The sequence below is a fragment of the Lissotriton helveticus genome, chromosome 7 (assembly GCF_964261635.1).
Source record: "Lissotriton helveticus chromosome 7, aLisHel1.1, whole genome shotgun sequence".
Lineage (NCBI taxonomy): Eukaryota > Metazoa > Chordata > Amphibia > Caudata > Salamandridae > Lissotriton > Lissotriton helveticus.
This window is the reverse complement of record NC_136068.1, coordinates 33,327,283-33,352,750: the sequence shown is the minus strand read 5'-3', so window position 1 is coordinate 33,352,750 and position 25,468 is coordinate 33,327,283. Positions and strand designations below refer to the sequence as shown.

Genomic DNA, 25,468 nt, shown 5'->3' with positions numbered 1-25,468 from the left:
TTCTCCCTCATACCCGGGGTCACCCCCTGGTGCCTGCACGACGTGGACACTGGCGACAGTCCTCCTATCCGACACCGGCCATACCGAGTACCAGATCGGGTATGCACCTGCATCCAAGAAGAAGTCTCCAAGATGCTCGCACTCGGAGTCATCGAACCCTCGGACAGCCCCTGGGACAGCCCGGTTGTACTGGTCCCCAAAGCTGCGGCCCCGGGCACCACACCCGAGCTCCGGTTCTGCGTCGACTATCGGGGTCTGAACGCTGTCACCCGCACCGACGCTCACCCCATCCCCCGAGCCGACGAATTAGTTGACCGCATGGGGGCGGCCCGCTACCTAAGCATCTTCGACCTGACGGCGGGCTACTGGCAGATCGGCCTCACCCCCAGGGCACAAGAACGATCCGCTTTCTCCACCCCGGACGGACACTACCATTTCAGAGTGATGCCATTCGGCATGAAAAACGCTCCAGCCACGTTTCAACGACTGGTGAACCAGGTATTGGCGGGCCTCGAAGAGTTCAGCGCCGCATACCTGGACGACATCGCGGTGTACAGCCGCCACTGGTCAGACCACCTCCGCCACCTCCGAGGGGTCCTGCAGGCCCTCCAACGGGCCGGCCTCACCATCAAGGCCAGCAAGTGCCAAATCGGCCAGGGGTCCGTGACCTACCTCGGACACCAAGTGGGGAGCGGTCTGGTGGCCCCCCTCCAGCTCAAGATCGCTGCCATCCAATCCTGGCACCCCCCCGTAACCCAAACCGAGGTCCGAGCCTTCCTGGGGCTCACCGGGTACTATCGGCGGTTCGTAAAGGACTATGGCAGCATTGTGAGGCCCCTCACGGAACTCACATCCAAGACCAACCCAAGAACCGTCAACTGGACTCCCGACTGTCAAGCGGCCTTCGAGAGGCTGAAGGCCGCCATGTGCACCGCTCCTGTGCTCCAGGCCCCCGACTACAGCCGTGAGTTCATCGTCCAGACTGATGCATCAGACCATGGCATCGGGGCCGTCCTCTCCCAACTGGACCCCGAGGGAGTCGACCAACCAGTGGCCTTCATCAGCAGACGCCTACTGCCCCGAGAACAGCGCTGGAGCACCATTGAGCGAGAGGCCTTCGCGGTAGTATGGGCCCTCAAGAAGCTCCGGCCTTACCTCTTCGGAACCCACTTCCGGGTACAAACAGATCATCGGCCCCTGCAATGGCTAATGCAAATGCGGGGGGAGAACCCCAAACTATTGTGATGGTCCATCTCCCTGCAGGGGATGGACTTCACTGTGGAGCATCGCCCTGGCCAAGACCACGCCAACGCGGATGGCCTGTCCCGCTTTGTCCGCCTCGACGAGGAGAGTCCCCAAGAGGATGGGTGACTCTCCCCGCCTTCAGCTGGGGGGGACGCATGTTGGACAGGCCCCACGAAGGGCTCGCTCCCTCCCCGCATGACAGGGCCCCGACACCGGCTCTCTGGGTGCTACCCACAGAGCCAACCCGCAACCCGTCCCCTCCGGGACGCCTGCTCCCGGATGTCTCTGTGTCACGGGCCCGGGCCCCCGTCAGCCCCATTGCCCGGCCCAGCCGCCATCTTGGACACTGCACCACGCGGCCGCGTGGCCTCAGCTCGACCCCAACCCTGGACCTGGCCAGGCCCCGCCATCCCGGCACCACCATCCACCCAGGAGGTGAACGGACCACTTGGCAGGCTAATGGGAGAAAGAAGTGTCGATGGCTCTCCCCCGCCAGGTGCCGATCGCCCCCAGCCTCCCCGGGTGCTGGCTCCACCCCCCTGCTGGGTGTCTGGACTCCCTCATCCCGGACCTCCCGACCTCCCAGTGCGTGGGTCCGGACATCAAAGGGCGCCAGACCTATAACTGAGACAGCCCCAGAGCAGGAGGGCAGTTGTATCCTGAAGTCGAGAGACACCGAGCAGAACTCATCGTTGGGGACTGCTGGCGCTGCCGCAGCCCTGCCTTGTGAACTATCGCCCTGCCTGCTGGCGCTGCCGCGGCCTTCTGCAACCTTCATCCTCGTGGGACCTGCTGGCGCTGCCGCGGCCCGTTGTAACCGTCATCCATGTTGGGACCTGCTGGCGCTGCCGTGGCCCGTTGCCATCTACGACCTCTTCGGGACCTGCTGGCGCTGCCGCGGTCCGACCCGTCCGAACACCGAGCTCGAGGATTGTGAGCTACCGCCGTTTCACCTCAGTACCCGTCGGTACCAAGACTGTCCCGCTACCCCCTTTCCCTACTAGAGACTAGAATTGAGAGGATCATCGTGTCCTGACCTCCTTGTATCGTACTACCTTACTTCCAGAACTGCCTATAAAAGGTGTTAATCTGATCTTCGTGTGGTGTCCATCTGTGGGGGGGGGAAGTTACTTGTCGGTACGATCGCTGGAGACGGCCCTCACCGGAGGCCTCTCCCCTTGTGCTCGGCCGACCCTCCAGGTCCCCGTCTAACAACCAGCATCTTGATTTCTTGATTCTCTGTAAGATGAATCAGTAGCACAAAGTTTATCAATGTTAATAGATTTTTCAGTGGTCCATTGTGGCAACTTGGTTCCATTGGCTCTCCCAAGCTTGAAGGTTGCTAAACGGAGAGCGGCTATGGGGCGTGGCTAGCCGTGCTGCGAGATGGCCGCTCGTTGAGTGAGCTCCGCCGGCTACAATAATTAATCCTGCTCTAATCCTGTTCCTGGCGACTGCGGACCCCCGCTGCCTCGGGGTTCGACAGCGGACACCTCCATAGTCCCGGAGTGAAAGTTTGGGACACACCGTGGAAGCAACACGGGGACTAGAGCCATTCCGCTTTTTGCCGACCTGCACGCCCGACCTGCTACTGGGCGGAAGTGATCAGCCCTGGGCGACGCGGCGCACTACAGCCCGCGGCTTTGCGGGCCTCTGGCTACCCGGCGACCGGAGTAGGGACAACTTGCCGACGGCGGCGCCGAAGCTTTGAACGATCCTAGGCGGACCCCTGCAGAGCCCTGGATAGGTCATAGGCACTGGGGTCGGCTGGGACACGGACGTCGGCCGGATCCCCTGCTTGTCGGCAGATCTATTTGAGACGCGGGACTCGGCCCGTCACTGTCGCAGAGAAGACGCACGGTGACCGTGACTGGGGCAAACAGGTGAGCACCCCGCTACAACCACTGGCAGAGGCGGACGGGGTACAGCGGACAGCGGTGCGTGTGGCGGAGCCCCCGCTGGCGCCCTCATGCCCTCACAACTAAGCTTCGGTGGTACCGGTGTGCATACCTAATGTAACTGGCGCAATACCTACACTACTGCGAGACTGGGGGGCTCCAGCCCTGTCATTATATGCCGGCCACCTGCCCTGCCACCTAACTAAGCGCGGCGCCGCTGCAGTAAACTACGCAATCAGCCCGCCATTTTGAGACTTGTGGTGGGTCTACCTGGCACGCTGCGGACACCGCGTGTACGGTTCACACACTCCACTGGGACCTGGACACTAGGCTGCAACTTCAAGACCCCCCGAAACTGCCTGTATAATCCCTGCACCACACAGATCGACGCAACTTACTCAGTGGGCCGCTGTGTTCCCAAGCCAACCACTGCTGGGGTCCCACCGCCGCGATGGGGAAAAATGAAGCCAGGCAGTCCAGGATCAGTTTTGACAATGGTCGTCCTCCGAAGAACCCTACTACAGAAGCGGGAGGCGGCGTGGCATCGTCGCAAGGGTTGCCGGCCGATATAGACTTTGGTGCGCTTATCATGGAGGTGAGATCCGGTCTGAAAAGTATCGATACCAAGCTTGACGCCATGTCTGCGCAACTGGAATCTGTGAAATCCAAGGTTGACGTGCATGAGACTCGGCTAGACTGCTTGGAAAACAGACAAACTGAATGCTGTGAATTCCAGCAGCAAACCAAGCAACATATCACATCTCTGGAACGAGAGATAGGCATTTTGCGAGCCAAGTCAGACGATTTGGAAGCACGTTCCCGTAGATCTAATATACGCATAACGGGAATTCCGGAGACGACAAACATCGACAAGATGGAGACATATGTGGCGGACCTTTTGCATGAACTCTTTGACCCACACCTGTCTTCAGTCTTCACGGTCGAGAGAGCGCACAGATCGCTAGGGAAGAAACCACCACCAGGGGCTACACCTCGGCCCATCCTAGCTAAACTGCTCAATTACCAGGACAGGGACTTGATCTTACGTCTGGCGAGAGAGAAGGGCAAAATCACCCATAAAGGGAACAACATCTCCTTTTATCCAGACTTCACCCCCCTGGTGCAAGCGGCCCGTAAGGAATTCCTACCGGCGAAAAAACTATTCCTACAGGCAGGTGTGCCGTACTCTCTGCTGTACCCGGCAAAATTGAAAGTACTACATGACAACACTACCCACTTCTTTACGGATGCGAAATCGGCGCTCAAGTTCGCCAAGCACATCGGCGGAGTGGGGACTAGGAGAAGATCGCCCAGACATGAAGACACGACGGACCAGCTAAGTGACATTGACTGAATGTTGTTCTGGTGTCGGAACTGAGACGTCGTGGGTTTACCACCTCGTGTATTACATGGGTTGGTGCAGACACTTCCCGTTCACAGATGTTGCGTGCAACCTGGATGCGGGTTGGGTAAGGCCCTGTCTTGTCCCCGGACTTCCGGCTGCATTTAATGGTGCCCTACTTCCTCTGGACATTTTAAATATGGTAAGACCGGGGGATCCCGGGGCGGGGGGTTCGCGGAACTCATGGACCCTTATCCCTAATTTGTAGCCACCCTGTTCACACGGGGGTGTACGCTGGGCACACCACGCCCCATGGGGTGCCTCCCGTTGTTTTTGCTGTTGGTTTTAGGGATGTAGGGGTATTTCCACGCTACGCGTGTGAGTTTCTGGGATATGTCACGACCTAATTGGGGGGTTGCTGCGGGAGGGGGGTGGAGGGGGGGATTTCTCGAGTTGCGAGTTTTTGTTCGTATTAAGTGCAATGTACTACTACACATGCTTATATATTTGCGCGCTGGGTCTGCAGATGTGATGGCTGGGCACTCGTTTGGCCTCTGTACGTGGGGATACGTAGGGGGAATCCTCTGTTGTACTGCACTCTAATGGGGGGTATCAAACTCTGGACTTGGAACATTAGAGGCCTTGGGGACTACAAGAAGGCCCGTTTACTGCATGGCATGTTATCCAGACACAATGTCGATATTTGCTTCCTACAAGAAACTCATTTAAATGTGATCCCCTCGGCCCGATTGAAAAATTCCAGATGGGCACATGTCTATTCCTCCATCTACTCCAGTTATGCGAGGGGCGTTGCCATACTCATTCGCAGGGGGCTGGATTGGAGGGAGTTCTCGCAGATACGTGATGCGGAGGGAAGGTATGTTTTGCTACATGGGTCTCTACAGGGGCGTCCCATTGTCCTGGCTGCAATCTATGGCCCCAACGTGGACGATCCTGATTTTTTCAGGAGTGTTTGGGCGAAGATTGAGTTACTACATTGCCAGACGATTGTACTGGGGGGAGATTTCAACGTTGCATTAAATGATGACATGGATCGTGAGGGTGTGAGCAGGCCACAGCATGCTAGAGCGCGCCAGGCGATATTTGATGTCATGAATGAGGGTCTGCTTTTGGATGTGTGGAGAGCTAGGAATCCGGGGGTCAGGGTGGGGACCTGCTACACCTGCCACAAAGCTGCCTGGTCTAGACTTGACTTCTGGTTGGTGTCTCCTGAAGTTGCGACATGGGTGTCAAATGTAGATATAATGGCTAGGTCGCTGTCGGACCATGCTCCGTGTATGTTAGAACTGAGCCCTCCCGACACTCTCCACAGGGCGTTTCAATGGCGCCTTCCCCCTCACGTACTCACAGACCCAGTGTTCGTGGAGGAGATCAGAGAGGACATCACTGCATATTTTGAGGAGAATGCTGGATCTGTCCCGTCCGAGGCTATAGTCTGGGATGCCTTCAAGGCTGTAATCAGAGGTCAGTGTATAGCACGGAAAGCAGGGGTCCTTCGCTCCATAAGGGACACGCTAGCTAAACTTGAGGGGGAACTGAAGGATCTTGATGCTGCTTTTAGCTCGGATCCGTCGTTGGAGAATGCTGGCGCTCTAAAAACCAAACTATTGGCTTTCAATGAGGAAGCGGAACGGGAGGTGAAATTTCTGGGGAAACAGGCTGAGGCGCGCAGATACGGGGAAGGGGATAGACCAAGCAGGACCCTTGCCAGGCTGATTACTCCTCGCACAAATTCAAACTTCATACACACTATTTATGATACATCCGGACACTTAGTGACGGGCCAAGAAGCAGTGTTGGGCGCCTTCGCTGACTTCTATGCTACCCTGTACACCTCAAGACAACCCACAGCACCGCCTTCACTAAATGACTTTCTTGATTCCATAGCGCTCGTATGGTTCAACGATAACCACAGACAGTACATGGACCTCTCAGTCACAATCCAAGACATCACCCAGGTAATTAAAAGCATGCCGGCCAACAAAGCCCCTGGCCCGGATGGCCTGACAACCTCCTTCTATAAAACCTATGTAGCTGAACTGGCGCCGAGACTACACTCTGTATTCGTCGAGGCTCTTGAATCTAATACCCTTCCGGACTCCATGCGGGAAGCTCTGATTATCACGTTACTCAAACCGGATAAAGATGAGCGACAGCTGGACTCCTACAGGCCCCTATCGCTTATAAACGTGGATGCTAAAATTTACGCGAAGGTCATTGCAGATCGGTTACAACCGATGTTGCCCATGATTGCGCTTCCAGACCAATCGGGATTCATCCCTGGCCGCGCGACATCACATAATCTCAGAACCATCTTCTCTGTCCTTCACTATTTACACCCATCTGTACAGGCGGCGGTGGTGTTCCTTGACGCCACCAAGGCCTTTGACTCCCTGGAATGGCCCTACCTCTTCCGTGTCCTAGGACGGATGGGCTTCAGCCAGAATTTCATGACACTGATCAAGCTCCTGTACACAGAACCCAGAGCCCGAGTGAGCGTTAATGGTCTCATCTCCAAACCGTTCAATGTCTCAAGAGGTACTAGGCAGGGATGTCCTCTATCCCCGCTACTCTTTGCGATAGCAATGGAGCCGCTTGCGGCCCGTATAAGGCAACACCACACCGCCAGAGGCATTGGATTTAGTGCTAGGAGCTTACTGATTTCGCTATACGCGGATGATGTCACCCTGTACGTCCTGAATCCTAAAGATAACCTAAATCCGCTACTCCGCGAGTTTGTGAGATTTGAGGGCCTGGCGGGGATCTCCATCAACTGGGCAAAGTCGGTGGCGTTCCCACTGACGGAGAGCACTGATCGCCCTGCTCCTGATTACCCCCTCGGATGGGAGACGGAGGCGGTCAAATATCTGGGTGTCTGGATCAGCCGAGATATACAGGAGTTGTGGTCACTGAATTTCGGGAGAGCGGTGGACTGGCTGGAAGGGAAGGTCGAGGTTTGGAACAAACTACCGCTGTCTCTGGTCGCGAGGATTGCACTGACTAAAATGGTGGTTCTCCCCAAATTCTTATATTTGTTTGTCAACGTACCACTGCCTATGACAGCGGCCTTCCATGCTCGTGTACGCTCATTGCTGCTGAAGCTGGTGTGGGCCGGCGGTCAGGCCAGAGTCTCCTGGGACTTACTCACGCTTCCACTCCGTCAAGGGGGCCTGGGTGCCCCTGATCTGAAGCTGTATTCCCTCTGTGCGCAGGCCCAGTTCCTGCATTTCTGGGCCTACCCCACCCCGTACCAGCCGCATGTGGCGGTGGAACTAGCAGTGGTCGCCCCATTGCCCCTACAGGTGGCATTGTATGGTAAAGTCACATGTCCGTCGCGTGAGGTGGACACGGTGGAAATGGTCCGCTGGTCCTGGCGAGAGCTCCAGAAGAGAGCCGGTCTCCCCCTGCTTTATGCGCCAGCCATCCCCTTGAGGGGTAACCCGATGCTGCCTTGTTTGACGGCACGGGGCGGTGTCCTCTCCATCCGTGACACTCGCCTTCTAACATTTGCTGACTTATATCCGGACGGTACTTTCCTCGAGGTGTCCGCTGGTGGAGAGGACCAGCCCTGCTCATTTGCTGACACACTATTGCATCACTCACTTAGGGAATCTTGCAAGAAGATGGGACCGAGCTTCCCGGAGGAACCCTGCACACTAACCGCCCTCCAAAACTTGCTATCACGACCTTCCCCTAAAAAGCTGGTGTCCAGACTGTATAACAGCATGCAGGACCAGGCCCCGGTGACAGAGGCTACGGCCAAACACGCTTGGACTGCTGACCTAGAGAATCAGCTACCGGACGCCACATGGGAATATTGCTGTGCACAACTAACAGCCCTATCCCCTAATTATCGATTAAGGCTTATCCACTTCAAATTTTTACATCGATATTACCGCACTCCGACACTATTACACCGTATGGGTCTCCGGGAGAACGCCTCTTGCTGGAGATGTGGGGGTGAGGATGCGACCTTTATTCACATGGCATGGAGCTGCCCCAAGTTGTGCGCGTACTGGTTGGAAATTTTTACTGCCATTAATCACATCATACAAAGAAATGACTCCCCGTCCCCACTGCTGGGTTTGCTGGGGTATGTTAAAGACACTGCACCCTGCGACAGGAAACTGCATGCGTTGCTTCTTCTATATGCCAAACGTCAGATTGCACTACACTGGGGCAGGCCGGGTCTCCCCTCCTTCGAGAGCTGGATTAGGGATGTGACTTATGGCCACACACAATTGGCACACTACTGGGAGACCATGCCCACCGCTTCCAGACCCACTGACATATGGGGCCCGTTTGTGCAGTGGACTGCAGCGCGCGCGAGATCGGACACCTCAGGTACTCCAAGCGCTGCGAGTGTTTCAGACGACATGGGCTGAGGGTGCGCGCTGAATGGGTTGTCGATTGCCGTCCCATGTGGTGGCGCAGTAGTGGTCAGGTCCTACCCTGGCGCGCGCACATCATTTGCTGCCCCCACTGGACCCGACCGTGTCCCTGACCTCCCCCTCCCGCTGACCCTCCTGTAGCCTATTGATTGCCCCTTCCCCCCCTCCCCCCACACGCCCTTTTGCTAATACGGGCACAGAGGAGATGATCTTGCACACACGCCCTGACTGTGACCTGCCCTCTCTCTGAGTGATCCGTTGTGGGCCCGCGCGTCTCTTTTGTGGACTGAAGTGTTGTATGTATGCTGTTTCTTAGTACTTGCACCTATGTTTAGACGGTTTTTTGGGTTAACTTGTTGGGGGGGTCCTGTTGGGAGAAACAATGGTGCTGATAGACATATCCTATCCACGGGCCGCTGCAGCGGATAGTTGACCGCTGCTTCTTTAGGAGCGGCTCCCCATTTGTTGTTATCTTCTAATTGTCTGAGGCACTATGAGAAAAGCATGACCATTTCCTTGCTGATACTGCACTGCGCACACTATAGATTTTATTGTAATTCATGTTTGTATCTGCTTGACTGACCAGGTCGGATGTCGGCCCCTGGTTTGTTTCTTTGCACTTTTATGTATGCTCTTATTGATAGCGGCCTGCCTCCGGGTTGTTGGCGTGACGCAGTGTGAATCTTCTCTTTCATCTGTTTACATTACAAGTCTTGCAAATAAAAAAAAAAAAAAAAAAAAAAAAAAAAAAAACGGAGAGCGGCTATGAAATGGGGGAGTAAACAACCTCCTAAACTGCAACACTCGATGGAGGACATGGTATATCGTAAAGCACAGTTACAGGTGTGTGCGGAAGAATTACCTGCGACTTGGCGCCCGAAAGATGTATGGCATCCCTTTGTTCCCTATTCACTGTCCATATCTGGCACTCGAGAATGTGCTGATGATCTTTGATGTGTACACTGGATCATTAACTGTAGAGGGGTCTCTATCCAAATCGCCATAACTTGCTCTGTTATTTTGAGTTGCGCGGATATGTACCGTAAGCTCTGATGCAACGCACATGATGATTCCTTGTTATAATGCATGGATGATACATTTGTAAAAGTTCATAAAAAAAGTTTAAAAAAACCAACAGACGTCTTAAAGGTAGTAATGTACCTGCAATTTTCTTCCAGTTCGAGTTGGTGATATTCTTTGCTCAAATCGAGATCGGAAATACTTTGGGGCATATTTACAAGGGCATTGCGCCACTGGAACGTCTACTTTCCAACATTCCGTGGCGCAATGCCCTGCTCCATATTTATAAAGTGGCGTTAAGCCACTTTGTATGGCTTAGCGCCGCTTTGTAAATATCATCCCTCTTTCACGCAGGTACCTGTGTGAAGGGGGTGTGCGATGGGTGTTGCTGTGAGCGTTCCACCGCAACACCCATTGCTTTTTTACACTCCCCCAGATTTACAAGGATATGTAAATCTGATGCAGCACCAAAAACTAACACCGCTCAATAGCAGGCGTTAGCTTGGCACAACGAGGAGAAAGACTTTAATTTCTTCTTGTTTTTTCTCTTTCTATGCGGGCTGCATTCTGCAGTACACATAGTAAGAGCAAATCACCTTAAAATATTGTTTATGTGCGGGAAGGTGTCCTTTCCAGCACATAAACAATCAACCCTGCAACAGAGGCTCCTTTGCACCATGATGCAAGGGCGCCTGCATTGCAGGGAATCATCCCGGCAATGCAGGCGCCATTGCACTACGTAAATACGGCACATCCCTGTGTTTTTGAAATGACACAGCGCTGCTAAATTGCGTGCAGCATCAAGCTGCACTTTTCCTTATAAATATACCACAAATTCTCTATTCAGCTGCTTGATCATGTCAGCAATGTGTGGACATGGGTGTCAGTCTCTTTCAATTGATTTGTTCGCTTGGCGCATATCAACAGAGATGCACGCAGCACCTCTACTATCCTCTTGGGCACTTCCCGTCTGGGGGATACCCATAACTAACCCTGGGCGGGCGGCTACGTTCCGTGCACGGAGTGTGCGTAGTGCCGGCTTCTACGCATTTTGCGTAGCAGGCGTAGAATCCGGCACTATGCACGCTCCGCAGACGGAGCGTAGCTGGCCGCCACCCGCCTCCCTCCCGCCCTCCCTAAATACTTTAAATTAAAAGTGTAAAAGAATTAAAAGGCACTTACCTTGCCCGCCGCTGCCCGCCGCGTCCCCGGGGCTCGCTATCTTCATGGCTTCCGTCTTGTGTATCTAATGCGCATGCGCGAGCGGCCGCGCATGCGCATTAGATACACAAGACGGAAGCCATGAAGATAGCGAGCCCCGGGGACGCGGCGGGCAGCGGCGGGCAAGGTAAGTGCCTTTTAATTCTTTTACACTTTTAATTTAAAGTATTTAGGGAGGGCGGGAGGGAGGCCTGCGGTGCGTAGTGGGGCTACGCGGAGTGCGGAGGTGGGCGTAGTTTCTCGCCCACTTCACGTAGCTCCACGAAGCCCCACTACGCCCACTACGCCCAGGGTTACCCATAACATCAGACCGGTAGACCACTCAATGATGTCATGTTTCAATAATGTCTCAATTTCTTTCTCAACAGCCTCCTGTAAATTAAATGCAATTTGACAATGCCATTGGGCAACAGGACGGATGTCTTCATTTATGTTAAGCTGTACTTGCATTGTCTGAAGGCTTCCCAGTCCATGAAACAAGGATGGAAACTGATTCACTATCTCAGGGAAGGCACTGATTATGTGGATTACAGAAATCATCCCCATGTCAGCAGCAGTGCTGAAACTGATTAAACATGAACTCGATAAAGTGCCTTGCAGCACCTGAGTTGGTGCTTGTACTTTCGTCTTTTTATGTTTCACAGTTGCTATAAATGAACCTTGACTTTTTAGTGCCGTCGGAGCTGCCCATGTATACACTTTGATGGTCATCTGGGTTTAACAGGGCACTGGAAACAATTCATTGTACTTTTCCACTGGCATACTGCTTATCAACACACCACGGTCCATGGTAAAACGTATGGAGCACCCATTCACTTTAAGTGTGATTTTGGGGCAAAGTCCAAATTAAATTCGCACTTTCAATAGTCGATCTAGCTTCGACCGGTATTCTTTCTTGCAGGAAGCTAATCCTACATGCTCACGTTGTTCAGTGGGCAAGATTGAAATTGTGCACTGATCTTCCTCAATGTCGCTCAACACTGACAGTGACTAACTTTAGACAAGGAATTTGATGACAATCGACGTTGTTCAGTTTCTACTTGCTGCTTGCCATTTTTGATGTTGCGCTTGGTCTTATGGAAGTGATTGGAACGATTCTGGAACTATCTGGCATCCATTTTGTTTTCTCAAAGTGACACACTTGATCTTTTCTCCATGTTGTTTCCTCGACGTGATGCACTTGATCTTTCCCTTATTTTGAAAACCATTACAATTTAGTTCTCTTTACTGCAGCCTTTGCATATCTGTCCAATAGCGGGACTTTTACCTTCATGCAGACAAGAAAATCCACATCGAAAACACAATATTTTTTTCTTTGGAGACACTGGGGCAGATGTACGAGTTCTGGCGCATCTCTGCAAATCAGCAGGGATGCGCCAGAAAAGATGCAATACGCAATTCCCTCCCTGCGCCACCACGAATGCGTCGCATTTACAATGCGGCACACCGTTGCGCAAGGATACGGCGATGCGTGTCCCATCCAGTGGCGTAAGGGTGGCGCATTGCCGGAGTTGTGTCGCAAGCGTGACGCAGCTTCAACAATGGTCTGGAGCACCCTATGCCTAACATGCTGCGTCACTCCTTACACCTGCTTCAAGCAGGTGCAGGATTTTCACGTAGCATGGACGCAAAAGTGACTTAGTGAAATCTTGTAGATTTCACTGTGTCACTTTTACAAGGCGTTCCTGCGACGGAACCCCCACCCTGTTCCAGAACGCCCATATAAAACCGAACACAGGTTTCCTGTGGCGCAGGGCTTTATAATGTAAGGCATCTCCTTAAATGTGTCACGTTGTAAATAAGGCGCAAGGTGGTGCATGGTTTATGCCGCCGCTGCATCACAGAAGTGACGCAACAGCGACATAAATGTGGAGCATGGGGGTTGTAAATCTGCCCTACTGCTCTCCGGCCTTTTACCTTGTATTTTACCTTACTTGTACACTCAGCGCTGATTCATTTGGGCTGTTCCAGCCTCCATGTTAGCAGCTTGTCTGTCAGCTTGTTCTTCCGCTCTCGCAGGCACGAGTCCTCACTCCGAGCTGAGTGCCTCTTTCAGCATTTATCGTCTGAAAGAATCGGAGAGACAACCCTCTATCACTCTGAGACACATGGCCTCTTCATCATTGAACTCGTTGTTCTCACAATGCTTGATGAGTGAATCAAGTCTTTCTACACACTCATCCATCGTTTCGCCAGTTCTCTCCCCGTTTCCTGACTGGAAATGTATCTTTCGTAGTCAACATTTGACATTGGACGGAACTTGGTGTTTACCGCTTCCTTGATCTGACAGTTCATCACTTCACCACTGGGTGGTATTTTCTTTATCGCTTCTTTGACTCCTTCCCTGCCAAATTCTTTAGATACTTAATAATCTTTTTGTCATTTGCTTCTTCCAGCGCAACAATGAAATCATCAAAGGTTTCGATCCAGGCTGTCCACCTGTCATCAATATTCTGCTGTTTGGTGGTATCGAAGGGAAACAGTGGTTTTAAGAAGGCGGCTGCATCATACCCTGTGGAACTTTCTGCTGCCACGAGTGGTGCCCACTCCGACAGGGTTGGTTACCCAATTGGACTGGCACCTTGGTTAAGCACAAGCCGTGCTCTAACATTTGGGTCATAGCACCTACTCTCTGGTGGTGAGGCACTGTCTTCTTCCTTGGCGGTGAGTGTTGGTTTCGTTTTGTGCACGGGATCTTCCCCACTCTCCCCTCTTTGCATTGTACCTGGTTTCTACAGCCTTTAGCATTCTGTTATATTCAAAGTGTTTTCTGCTTTTTTGTGCTTCCTTGCAATCGGCAATCACTGCCTCTAGCGCTTTTCTGTACCTGGTGGCCGCTGTCTTTAGCGTTGTCGTACTGTATGAATGATGGATCTGTTACGCTGTGGCAGAGTATCTCTGGTCTCGATTTTACCAGCAAATTTCTAGACGACAAAAACAAACTTTCTGTAAGGCCTTTATTTTCTTCACAGGCACAGACCATGCACTGGCTGGAGTGACGCGTTTGACTCCATATACGCCAACTGCCGATTTCACTTCGACTGAGGCACACGTGGCATGCACGCACACTTTGCTGGACTTCGGCAAACTCTCCAGGAGAGCACTCTCAGTTCTTCGGGTCAGGGTTTACGTAATCCTCTATCTCATCCCCAGCCTGGGTACGTGTAAATGATCACGCCACACGTGGAGCTTGGAACTACACATCTTTATTCCTCATCGTGTAACCATAAACGAAACATTTCACAGCATAAATTCCATCCCCAAACCCAAGCACTTATGTTACTGTTCTACAGAACCCTTCAGGGACCAACAGGGTCCCATCATCTCCAACTCACAAGCCACTACGCTGTGCGTTTTATGGTGTTCTGAGAGAGGAGCAGAACTGCTCCAGCCCTTTAGTCCCTGGTAGTGATTAGATTGATGTTATCAAAATTCGGCTCAGGTCAATTTGGCCTTAGGAGGCCACACAAATGAGACCCCCACTTCTGTCCGAACCCCACAGTACCATGTGCGTGATAAAGGAGGGGTGCTTGGAGGGCCAAGAGAAGGGGACCCCAACTCCAGTGTGAACCCCACACCACCACGTGCATTATCAAGGGGTGAGCTTTGGGAAGCCAAGAGAATGAGACCCCCCACTCCTGTCAGATCCCCAAAGCACCATGGGCCAGATGTAGGTCGGCAATTACCGGTCAGTAACGGCCGATTTCGGCCGTTACTGACCGGTGTTTGCAAATGGAGATGTAGGGGCCTTCAAATTTACCGAATCGGTAAATTTACCGATTCGGTAAAATACCGAATCTGTAAATGTACCGAATCGGTAAAGCCAGATGTAGGTGGCACTTCAAATAGTGCCACAGGCCATTACCGATTCGTTATTTACCATGTAATACAATTGCATGGTAAATAACAAATTTCTGTGTACATGCACATCTGTGCATGTACACCTGTGCCATGTGGCACACATTGTGTCACATGGCACACAAGCAAAAATCAGGGGTGCAACAGGGTGTCAAAGTGACACCCTGTTCCCCTTGCAAAATCGGTAATTTTACCGAATCGGTATTTACCGATTCGGTAATTGACATTGATTCCTATGGGCCTGTAGGCCCATAGGAATCAATGGCAATTACCGAATCGGTAAATACCGATTCGGTAATTACCGACTCATACAGATTCGGTAAAAATTACCGAATTTTTACCTACATCTGATTTACCGAATCTAGAATACCGAATCGGTAAAATTCGGTATTCTAGAGTCGGTAAAACAGATTTACCTACATCTGGGCCCATGTGTTGTAAAGGAGAGGGTCTCCCGGAGTAAGTGTGTAGGCATGCCACTCAGAGCCTAGAACAAACAGAAAAGCAGACATATACACCAAAACACATACTGACACTCCTTACGAAGCACACAGACACTCACACACACACAAACACACACGCACATGCACACACACATGCCCTAACACACTGATATAACTCAACACACACAAACACTTAGTGACACATACAAGTATAACTGACACACCTAAAAACATTCACACAGGTTCATCACTCTGTTTTCACCCCATCTCCCCCACTCCCTTCACGTATTCCTGGCTCAACATACTCCAACACATGTTGTCGAACCACAAGTGTTCCACAGAGTACCAGGCCCTGAGAGGTGAGGAGCAGTCAGGGTGCCCGCTTACCGGAATGTGCCAGCGCTCCCTCATGGCAGTCTGCAGGGCGAGGAAGGTCCCAGGCAGACATGGCAGGCAGAAGTGCTCCCCGAAGTCCTGGGAGACCTGGCACATCAGGATGCAGGGTACGAAGGTGCCGCAGAGACCTAGAAAGAGAGAGGGGTCAGTACACTGCACAGAAGTAGCTTCCTGCACTAGTCCTCTAGGCCTCCTTCCATTCTACCCAACCCACTTACAGACAGATGTCTCCTGTGACTTTTCCAGGGGGCACCAGGCTAGTTTCTCTTCAAGACAGTCCCTGCTTCAAGGACTCAAGAAGTGTGATTCGGTTGTATGACAGAACCACACATGCCTTTACCATGCATGCAGTAACAACGTGGGCAAACAACCAACGCATCGTTACCACGCATTCAATTAGTTCCCAAGTCATTACAGCGACTTGCCTTAGACGTCTGCACCCTCCTCGACCGAGGCGAAACTGCAGCCCTCATCCTCCTGGACGTCTTGGCCGCCTTCGATACCTGTTTTTACCACACCCTATGCACAAGACTCCATGATGCCGGCATCCACGACAAAGCCCTGGAATGGATCCGCTCCTTTCTCACTGGCTGAACACAGAGTCAGACTTCCACCATTCCTATCTGAACCAACAGAGATCAGCTGCTGAGGGCCTCAGGGCTCCTCCCTGACCCACACTCTCTTCAACATCTACATGGCCCGCTCGCAGCGATCGTCAGGAACCATGGACTCAACATCGTCTCCTACGCCAATGACACCTAGCTGATTCTCTCCCTCACCAACGAATACACTGTCGCCAAGAACAACTTTCACGACCGGATGAAGGCTGTCACCACCTGGATGAAGAACAGCTGCCTGAAGCTGAACTCTGAGAAGACCGAAGTCCTCCTCCCGGGCTCCTCCCCCTCTGCCTGGGACGACTCCTGGTGGCCTGCAGAACTTGGACCCCTCTCACACCCACAGACCACGTACGGAACCTCTGCATCATCCTCGACTCATCGCTCACCATGAGCCACCAGAGCAACACAGTCTCATAATCCTGCCTCCACACTCTACTCCTGCTCTGAAAGATCGTCAATTGGATCCCCATCGAGTCGAGAAAGACGGTCACCATGCGCTCAACAGCAGCAGAATCGACTACGGCAACGCACTATGCCGGCATCGCACAGAAATTCCTCAAGAAACTGCAGAACATTTGGAACGCCTCCGCCAGACTCATCCTCAACATCCCCTGCTGCTGCCATGTCACCGGCCACGAGAGACCTTCACTGGCTCCCATTCAACAAAAGAATCACCTTCAAGCTCCTCACACACTCCTACAAAGCCCTGCATGGCACAGGACCTGTGTACCTCAACCACTACTTCGCATTCCACACACCCACCAGAGACGGATGTATGACGGTACGACGCGGGCTATTAACACGCGTACCGTTACAACGCGTGTTTTATGATGCAAGTCGTTACCACGACTTGCGCTGTAGGGTGCGCACTTAGGAAAAGTTTAATTTACTATTCCAACACCAGTCCCCGTGGATAGTAGGGAAGGTGTTGGAATAGTAAATTAACTATTCCTTGTCCTTGAGCGCCCTCCAGCGCAAGTCGTGGTTACGACTTGCGTTGTAAGAGACGCGTCGTAATGGTAGCGCGGGGTAACATCCGCGTCGTAAAGGATGTTCCCCCCAGAGACCTCAGCTCTACCCACCTGCCCCTGGCTACTGTTCCACATATCCGCAAGACTACGGCCAGATGAAGATCCTTCTCCTACTTTGTAGCAAAGACCTGGTACACCGTGCCTCTGCACCTCAGGCACCCACCGTCACTGCCTCAACGGAGGAAGGACCTCAGGACCTGGCTCTACGACTGAACCACAGCGCCTTTGACAGACCAGCAGTCCCCTCCCTCCCAGCACCCTGAGACCCTTACTGGGGTGAGTAGTCATGCTCTATAAGTCACCTGATTGGTTGATTGATTGATCGGGAATCGCTGGACTTTGGAATAGTATAATTTTCTATTCCAACTCCAGTCTGTGTGAGGAAGCTGCTGGACTTAAAATCCAACACCAGTCCAACAATGCGTTCCCTAAGACAAGTTGTTGTAATGACTTGCGTGCTAAAGGAACACATTTGTTGCACTACTTGTGCGGTAAAGGCACTACGTGGTCTAGACTGCGTTGCAAATTCTGTTTCCCATCTGATTTGCGTGAAGTCCAGTGGTCATCAGAGGTAGAGCAGTGGCTGAGCCAATGCTGCTGCCACTGAATCCGAGCCACCAACACCCGCACCCCAGTAGCAAAGCAGGGGCCATGTGCACTATTTATCGGTCGCAAAATACTGGTTGCAATCTGCGACTAGTAATTAAATTTAGAGAATCGATCTATGTACTAATAGGTCAGTTCTTAAAATTCATATTAATATGGCAGGTTGCAAATTCCGACTCACTACGATTGGAGGCCAACACAGGCCATCACAGGGGTGGGGGCCTGCTGGGGCCAGCAGAACACCATGTCTGTGATTGTCTTTTTTAATAAGGCAAACTTCTTTTCTAACTTTTATTTTGTTGAAAAGGAGACAGCAGTAACGTGGCCCACAGCCTCCTTGTTTACTTTTTTTTTTTTTTACATACACAAAGGGTGTTTAAGGGTGTTTAAGGGGGACCCCTTCCCTGTTGCAAATGGATTATCACCTCCTTCGAAGTGTTGGTAGAACATCAAGGTTTTGCAAATGGGTTTTGGCCACAAAACATAGATTCATTTGGGACATATCGGTATTTGGGGGGGATGCCTCCCACAGAATCAGTATCCTTTCTGAATCCCATTTTAGGAGTCTGAAAAAGTTTTCCAAATACCAAAACAGAATTAGTAAATAAGAAAAAGCATTGTATTTACCACAACTGGACCTTGGATCCCAACTAAACTGGGAAACTGAGACAGCCCCTCCTGGTTGGCCGTGTGTTGGTGTCTGGGCAGCGGGGGCTCCGAGGGGGTGAGGGAGGGAAGGGAAGAGCTGAGTGGACACAATTCTCAAGAACAGAGGTGTGTCTGTGTGTGAGCCTGAGTGAACCTGCACCTGTGTGTGCGCTACATGTTTGTGCAAGGTTTTATACTCATAGATGCCCATGTGTGTGCCTGAGTGAACATGCATTTGTTTGTGTGTGTGTGTATGTGTGTGTGTCAGTCATGTGTGTGCAGGGTGTGATACTCTCCGATGCCTGTGTGTGTGCCTGAGTGAATGTACGTGTGTGTGTATCATATGTGTGCAGGGTGTGAAACTCATAGTTGCCCATGTGTGAGCCTGAATGAACATGCATTTGTTTGTGTGTGTGTGTGTGTCAGTCATGTGTGTGCAGGGTGTGATACTCTCCGATGCCCGTGTGTGTGCCTGAGTGAATGTACATGTGTGTGTATCATATGTGTGCAGGGTGTGAAATAATTCAGATGCACATGTGTGTTCCAGAATTAATGTGCATGTGTGTGTGAGTCATGTGTGCAGGGTGATATACTCAAAGATGCCCGTGTGTGTGCCAGAGTGAACATGCACCTGGGTGTGCGCCTCATGTGTGTTCAATGTTTAATACTCATAGATGCCCATGTGTGTGCCTGAAGTAACGTGCATGTGTGTGAGTGTGTGAGTCATTTGTGTGCAAGGTGTGATATTCATAGATGCCCATGTGTGTGATGGAGTGAACACGCACCCGGGTGTGCGCGTCATGTGTGTTTAGGGTGGAGAAGTGTGGCTCAGGGGTTAGAGGCAGCAGACCCGGAAGCTGAGATCGGTCCTGGACCAGGGTTCAATTCCCCGCCTCGGCGGGTCTTGGGCTAAAAATTCCACGGACTCGATATTTCTCGCCCTGGGGCCTCCTCGACTCACGGGTTCACACTCTGCGACTCTGGGCAAAAGCTTGCTTAATCTCCACTACGGCCCCTCGCGGCGGGATGCCTGACTTTCACCTTGTGGATACCCTGCTATCTCACAGGGGAATACCAGGAAGGGTTCCCTAAGCAAGCGCCGGGAAACCCACTGCGGGTAGCTGTGCGCTATATAAGCTCAACTACACATAAGGGTGTGATACTCACAGATGCCCATGTGTGTGTCTGAGTGAATGTGCATGTGTGTGTATAATATGTGTGCAGGGTGTGATACTCATAGATGCCCATGTGTGTGCCGGAATGAACATGCACCTGGGTGTGCGCGTCATGTGTGTGCAGGGTGTGATACTCACAGATGTCCGTGTTTGTGCCTGAGTGAACGTGCATGTGTGTGTGTGAGTCATGTGTGTGTAGGGTGTGATACTTACCGATGCACGGGTGAATTCCTGAGTGAATGTGGGTGTGTGTGTGCAGGGTGTGAAACTCATAGATGCCCGTGTATGTGCCTTGGTGAACATGCACCTGTGTGTGCATGCTAGTCATGTGTGTGAACAGATGCCTCTGTGCGTGCCTAAATGCATGTATCTGTGTGTATATGTGCACAGTGTGCAACACTCAGATACACATGTATGTGTGCATGTGTGTCTGTGTGTTATGTGTGTTGCAATGGGTTATATTCCATGATGCCCATGTGTGTGTGAGTCAGTGCACGTGCATCTGTGTGTGTTGTTTGTGTGCAGTGTGTAATGCTCACAGATGCCTGTCTCTCTGTGCACATGTACCTGTCTGTTTGTCATACGTGTGCAGTCTCTGGTGCTAACAGATGCCCATGTGTGTGAGCCTGAGTGCACATGTCCCTGTGTACGTGTCATGTATGTGTAGTCTGTGATGCTCACAGATGCCTGTGTGTATGTCTGAGTGCACAGGTACCTGTGTTCGTCATGTGTGTTGCACTGTGTGATTCTCCCAGATGCCTGTGTGTATGTGCAGTGTCTGGTGCTCACAGATGTCCATGCATGGAGCCGAGTGCACATGCCCCTGTGTGTGTGTCACGTGCAGTCTTTGATATGCCCAGTGGCATGTGTATGTGTCTGAGTGCACATGTGCATGTGTGTGCCATTTGTGTGCAGTGTGTAATACTCACAGATGCCCATATGTGCATGCCTGAGTGCACATGTGCCTATGTGTGCCATTTATGTGCAGTGGTGATACTTGTAGATGCCCGTGCCTGTGCTGAAGTGCTCATGCTCCTGTGTGCATTATGTGGGTGCCGTCTGTAATGCTCACAGATGCTGTGTGTGTGTGCACATATGTGTTGTTCATGTGCAGTGCATAATACTCACAAATGCCCATGTCGTCAAAACAGTCCATCACCTCTGAGTGCCACTGGCTGGTCTGTGTGCTGTAGCCCATGCTCTGAGGCTGGCTGCTGATTGGATGGCTCATGATGGATTCTGTAAGAGGAGGACACAAGAATAACACGAAATTTAGAAGTGTAACTGCTTTGTCAAAATGGACATATTGTCACAAAGAATAGTAGGTCTGGAAGGAATTTGTGTAGCTTCCTTTGCAGGAACTATGTGGAATGCCAATAAATGATGCCAAGTTCGGAACAAACTTCAGGTCATCCAAATGCGGCTGCCCGGGTGGTCCTGGGTGGTCCCTGGTGGTCCTGGGAGGTCCCAGGTGGTCCCTGGTGGTCCCGGGAGGTCCTGGACCATGGTCCCGGGAGGTCCCGGGTGGTCCTGGGTGCTCCCGGTGGTCCCTGGTGGTCCCGGGTGGTCCTGGGTGCTCCCGGTGGTCCCTGGTGGTCCTGGGTGCTCCCGGTGGTCCCTGGTGGTCCCGGGTGGTCCGGGGTGGTCCTGGGCATCTTTCTGCCCAGGAGGGTTTGCGCTCAGTGCACTGGCCTCCCATGACCTTCAAAGCTCTCTGCGTGCTCTACAAGGCGCTACGCCAGCAGGGCCCGTTGCACCTCAGACCCGCCTCCAACCGGAACTCTCCGAAGAGACAGCTTCGATCTGAGGGCTGAGGAAGGTCCCCCTTCTCAGGTTCCGGAAGGTTCGATGGGGGAGCTGCGCTTTTTCTGTGGTAGTGCCTATGTTATAGAATATGTTACCTATACATAATGCGAGCCTGAATTCCTACACTGTGTTTTGTCAGCAACTCAAAACCTGGGGGCATATTAGCAAGGGCGTTATCGCCGCTTTAGCTGCACTTTTTGCTGATAAATCTTTTTTTTAAATCGCCCAATTACCAAGCTGTCGCTAAAACAGCAGTTAGCGACAGCTTCCAGGCGATAGCTACAGGTTTGGGGCCCGCTTTGCATGTCAGCGATATTTATCGCTAATGACATGCAAAGTGAGCGTACCCAAACTGGTAGCGACTGAAAGCAGTCGCTAACACAGCTATCGCCTATTAGCAATACCCGCGACGCGATAAAAAAACGTTCGATAACCCTGATTAGCGCCAGGATTTTACACCTGGTAAGAACCTGACTTAGCCATAATAGTCAATGGGAGGTGGATTCTACGGCTAAGTCCCCACCTGACTATTAGCAAGATTTTCCGTGGCAAAAGGATTTTTATAGCTGGAAATCTCGCGTTAAACATGGAATTCGCTGCTTTCGCTGGATTTTTTATCGCTGTGGAGATAAACGTTGGTAATACTGCGTTATCTCCGCGATAAAACCCAGCAATAGGAGGCGATAACAAAAAAATACGCTAAGAGCGGTTTGCGATAATTTTCGCAAGTTGTTGCTAATATGCCCCCTGGTTATTCTCTCAACCTTACTGATGCTCTTGTCTCACTCTGGTCGTTTCTTACCGCACTAGCGCTCCAACGCCTTCTGGCTTAATGCGCTTTATAAATCTAAATACAACACAATACAAAATGCCTGTAGAGCAAAACTCCATTTTGGATGTGAGGACGTATTTTGTGCTAAAAAATAACACAAAATCACATGAGATGTGAATAACAGCATATTGTGTACTGATTGTTCACACTGCTCCTGTGCTCTTTCAATGTGTTCAGCATCCCGATTATGTGACATGCATTGCAATCTCAGACAATACATGTAAAAACTGTAACATAACATGCTGGCAATGAGGCAAGGCTAAGGTGGTTTATGGCAGGTTAAGTATTTTTGTGCATGGGTCTAGACTAGAGGATAGACAAGAAGTGTATCCCAATGCACAAGCATCCAAACAGTTAGGACCAAACTTGAGTAACACACAGAAGCACACACATCCACCCAAGAAGTCCACTTCACACTACACCTACAAAGAGGGGAAGCGAAGCGCCCCATGTGGCACCCACAAACAAACAACAGAAGCACACACTCAAGTTAACTCTCCAGTTCCACTCACTCCTCAAACACATTCACTTCCCTGTTCCTACAATTGGCCACTCCTACCTTCGCCCCAAAGACTATATCTCCAAAGACGGCAAGACAATAACCCCATCAGACTCAATGGGGCTCACAGCTAAAGGCTAAATTATAAAGTGTGTCTTTGCACTCCACCCTAAAGGACAACTTGGCACAGAATAATATCTATTTATAGTTTCATAAACCAGGCGTTTTCATTTTATCAACCTCAGAATGATGAAAGGCTGAGTGGACCATCGGAGATTCAAGCTTGTGACCCTTGGGTTTAATTGCAGAGTTCTTTAATGGATGCATTGACCCACTGAGCCACCTGCTGGCCAGACTTTTAGCCCTGGCGGCAACTCCTGTCTAAGGTTCATGCTGTGAATGTCGGATCAGTCAGTTCCCATCTTTCTGAACTATTCAACTTCATTTCCCAGCATAATGTGGAGATTCTGTGCATCACTAACTCCTGGCTCTGTGCAGCTTCACAGGCTGTCATCGACTGGCTTCCTCCTATAGGGTTCAGAATCAGACAAACTAGGAGGGAGCAGGGGCACCAGTCCCAAGGCCGTCCTTAAAGATGAGTCAACACACTCCACAATCTCGGATAGGTTTTAATGCCACAATGTGGCTCTCAGACTCACATCTGACCCCATCTCCACCAACACCGGTCACCCCCAAAAGCCAATTTCCCCGCCCAGGTCTCAAAACATGTTGCCTCAACCCAAATAATGTCCGATAACACTCTTTCTCTCAGGAGGATGGCTCAGTGAGTTAAACACTTGCCTCTGAGACGTGCAGTCACCCCACAACTAACATCAGCATTCCTCCCAATCTGCACAGCTCAAGAGGAAAACTCTTCATCTACCAAACTCCATGTCCTTGTCGGTATTTAAAGAAAGCAGCCATTTGTGTCCACTGTCATCAGTGACCCTGTCAAGAACTGAAATATCATCATGGCTTAATTTGTATTAAAAATCACCAAAGGCCACGGCCGTTCTCAGGAGGCCGCTGCAGCCTGCACCACACACCGCCCCTGCCAGCGCTGCCAATGACAGGAACAACACAACCACAACCAACGCCTAATTGGGACACTCCTACAAGGGTCACAATGCAGAATGATATGTTATGTTATATTGATTATTAGAACATTGGAATGTTGGGAGCTCCATTGAAGACAATGGAGTGCTCCGGGCTTATAATGGCTGGTATAAGCCCGGAGCTCCAACATTCCAATGTCTCTTTGTTCACAGCTCAGGCTGTGAACAAAGGCTTCAAGGACCCTGAGGGGATTCCAATCCCCTCACGGTCTCATAAGGCTTTGTTCTTTTCTGTTAGAACATTCTGCCCTCTAGTGGCAGAATGTTCTAATAGCCTTATAGCCCTTCGTAGCTGGGCTATACCGGCTATGAAAGTCCCTCTCCCTTGTTAAAGGCCCTTGCCTTTGGCTCGGGCCTTTAACGCTGGAGAGGGCCTTTAATAGCCGGTATAGCCCTCTACGACGGGCTATAAGGCTAAAGTATAGCTCATTACTCACTATATCTAGGCACTTGGGCAGGTGTGTATGTTTGTGGTCCCCAAGGTGCTTATCAAAAGAGCCCGGCCTTCAGCTTCTTGCGGAGAGGATGAGTGCTTGGATGACGGTCTGTACGCTGCAGGTGCCCACTGCGCTGACTTGAGCTGTCATGTTGAACTTGTAGCTAGTCTAGGATGATCCCTAGATTTCCTGTGTGGTCTGTGGATGTGGGTGTTGGCCCTAGCTCTGATGTTCACAGGACGGTGGGGCAGCTGCAGGGCCAACATGGTAAAGAGCTGGAGGGGGCATGAGCAGAGAGACCCATCGGTGCCTACAGGCAAGGTGTGACCAGCTGGTGCTCCCCACCAGGCCTCACCAGTCTTTGAGGTGGGTGAACTAACAAACTAACAGGGAGAGCCGAGCCGGAGCCGAGCCGAGGGTCCGGCTCATATCTTAGAGCCCGTGCACGAGCCGAGCCCTGAAAGTGTATGTTGTGTAAATCATGCAACAAACATCGTGAGAAATGTGATAAAGTCTCACATGTGGAGCTTTGACATTAACAGGGCACATTATAGCGCTAAACGGGAAAGAACTGTATTAAAAGTGATCATTTTTAAACAAGAATCTTTGGTGAACTAAGAGGTAAGACAATTGTCATGTGAACCACTTACTGGCCCAGATTATTGTGGAGCGACATTCCTCAGGTTAAGGATTTGTTTTGGCCTCTTTGTGCACCTTTCCGCTGTTTGTATAGAGCGCCGAGTCAACCCGAAGGCATTGGGGCGCTTTACAAGCGCGCATGTTACATCACACAAGGTCACCATTCATTGCTTATTGGCACGGGGAATGAAGTGATGTGCCCAGAATCACAGGACGTTGAGCCGA

The 25,468-nt window shown here is 51.5% G+C and overlaps 1 protein-coding gene across 1 annotated transcript in view; it reads right to left on the bottom strand.

The window, feature by feature from the left end:
- Positions 1-25,468, bottom strand: part of LOC144766595 (cornifelin homolog A-like) — a 59,564-nt gene that overhangs the window by 18,902 nt on the left and 15,194 nt on the right. Inside the window, exons 2-3 of the mRNA XM_078650386.1 lie at positions 21,044-21,154; positions 15,827-15,963 (exon numbers count right to left, since the gene is read on the bottom strand). Coding sequence (XP_078506512.1) covers positions 15,827-15,963; positions 21,044-21,146 — 240 coding nt within the window. The 5' untranslated portion in view covers positions 21,147-21,154. The remainder of the gene's footprint in view (positions 1-15,826; positions 15,964-21,043; positions 21,155-25,468) is intronic.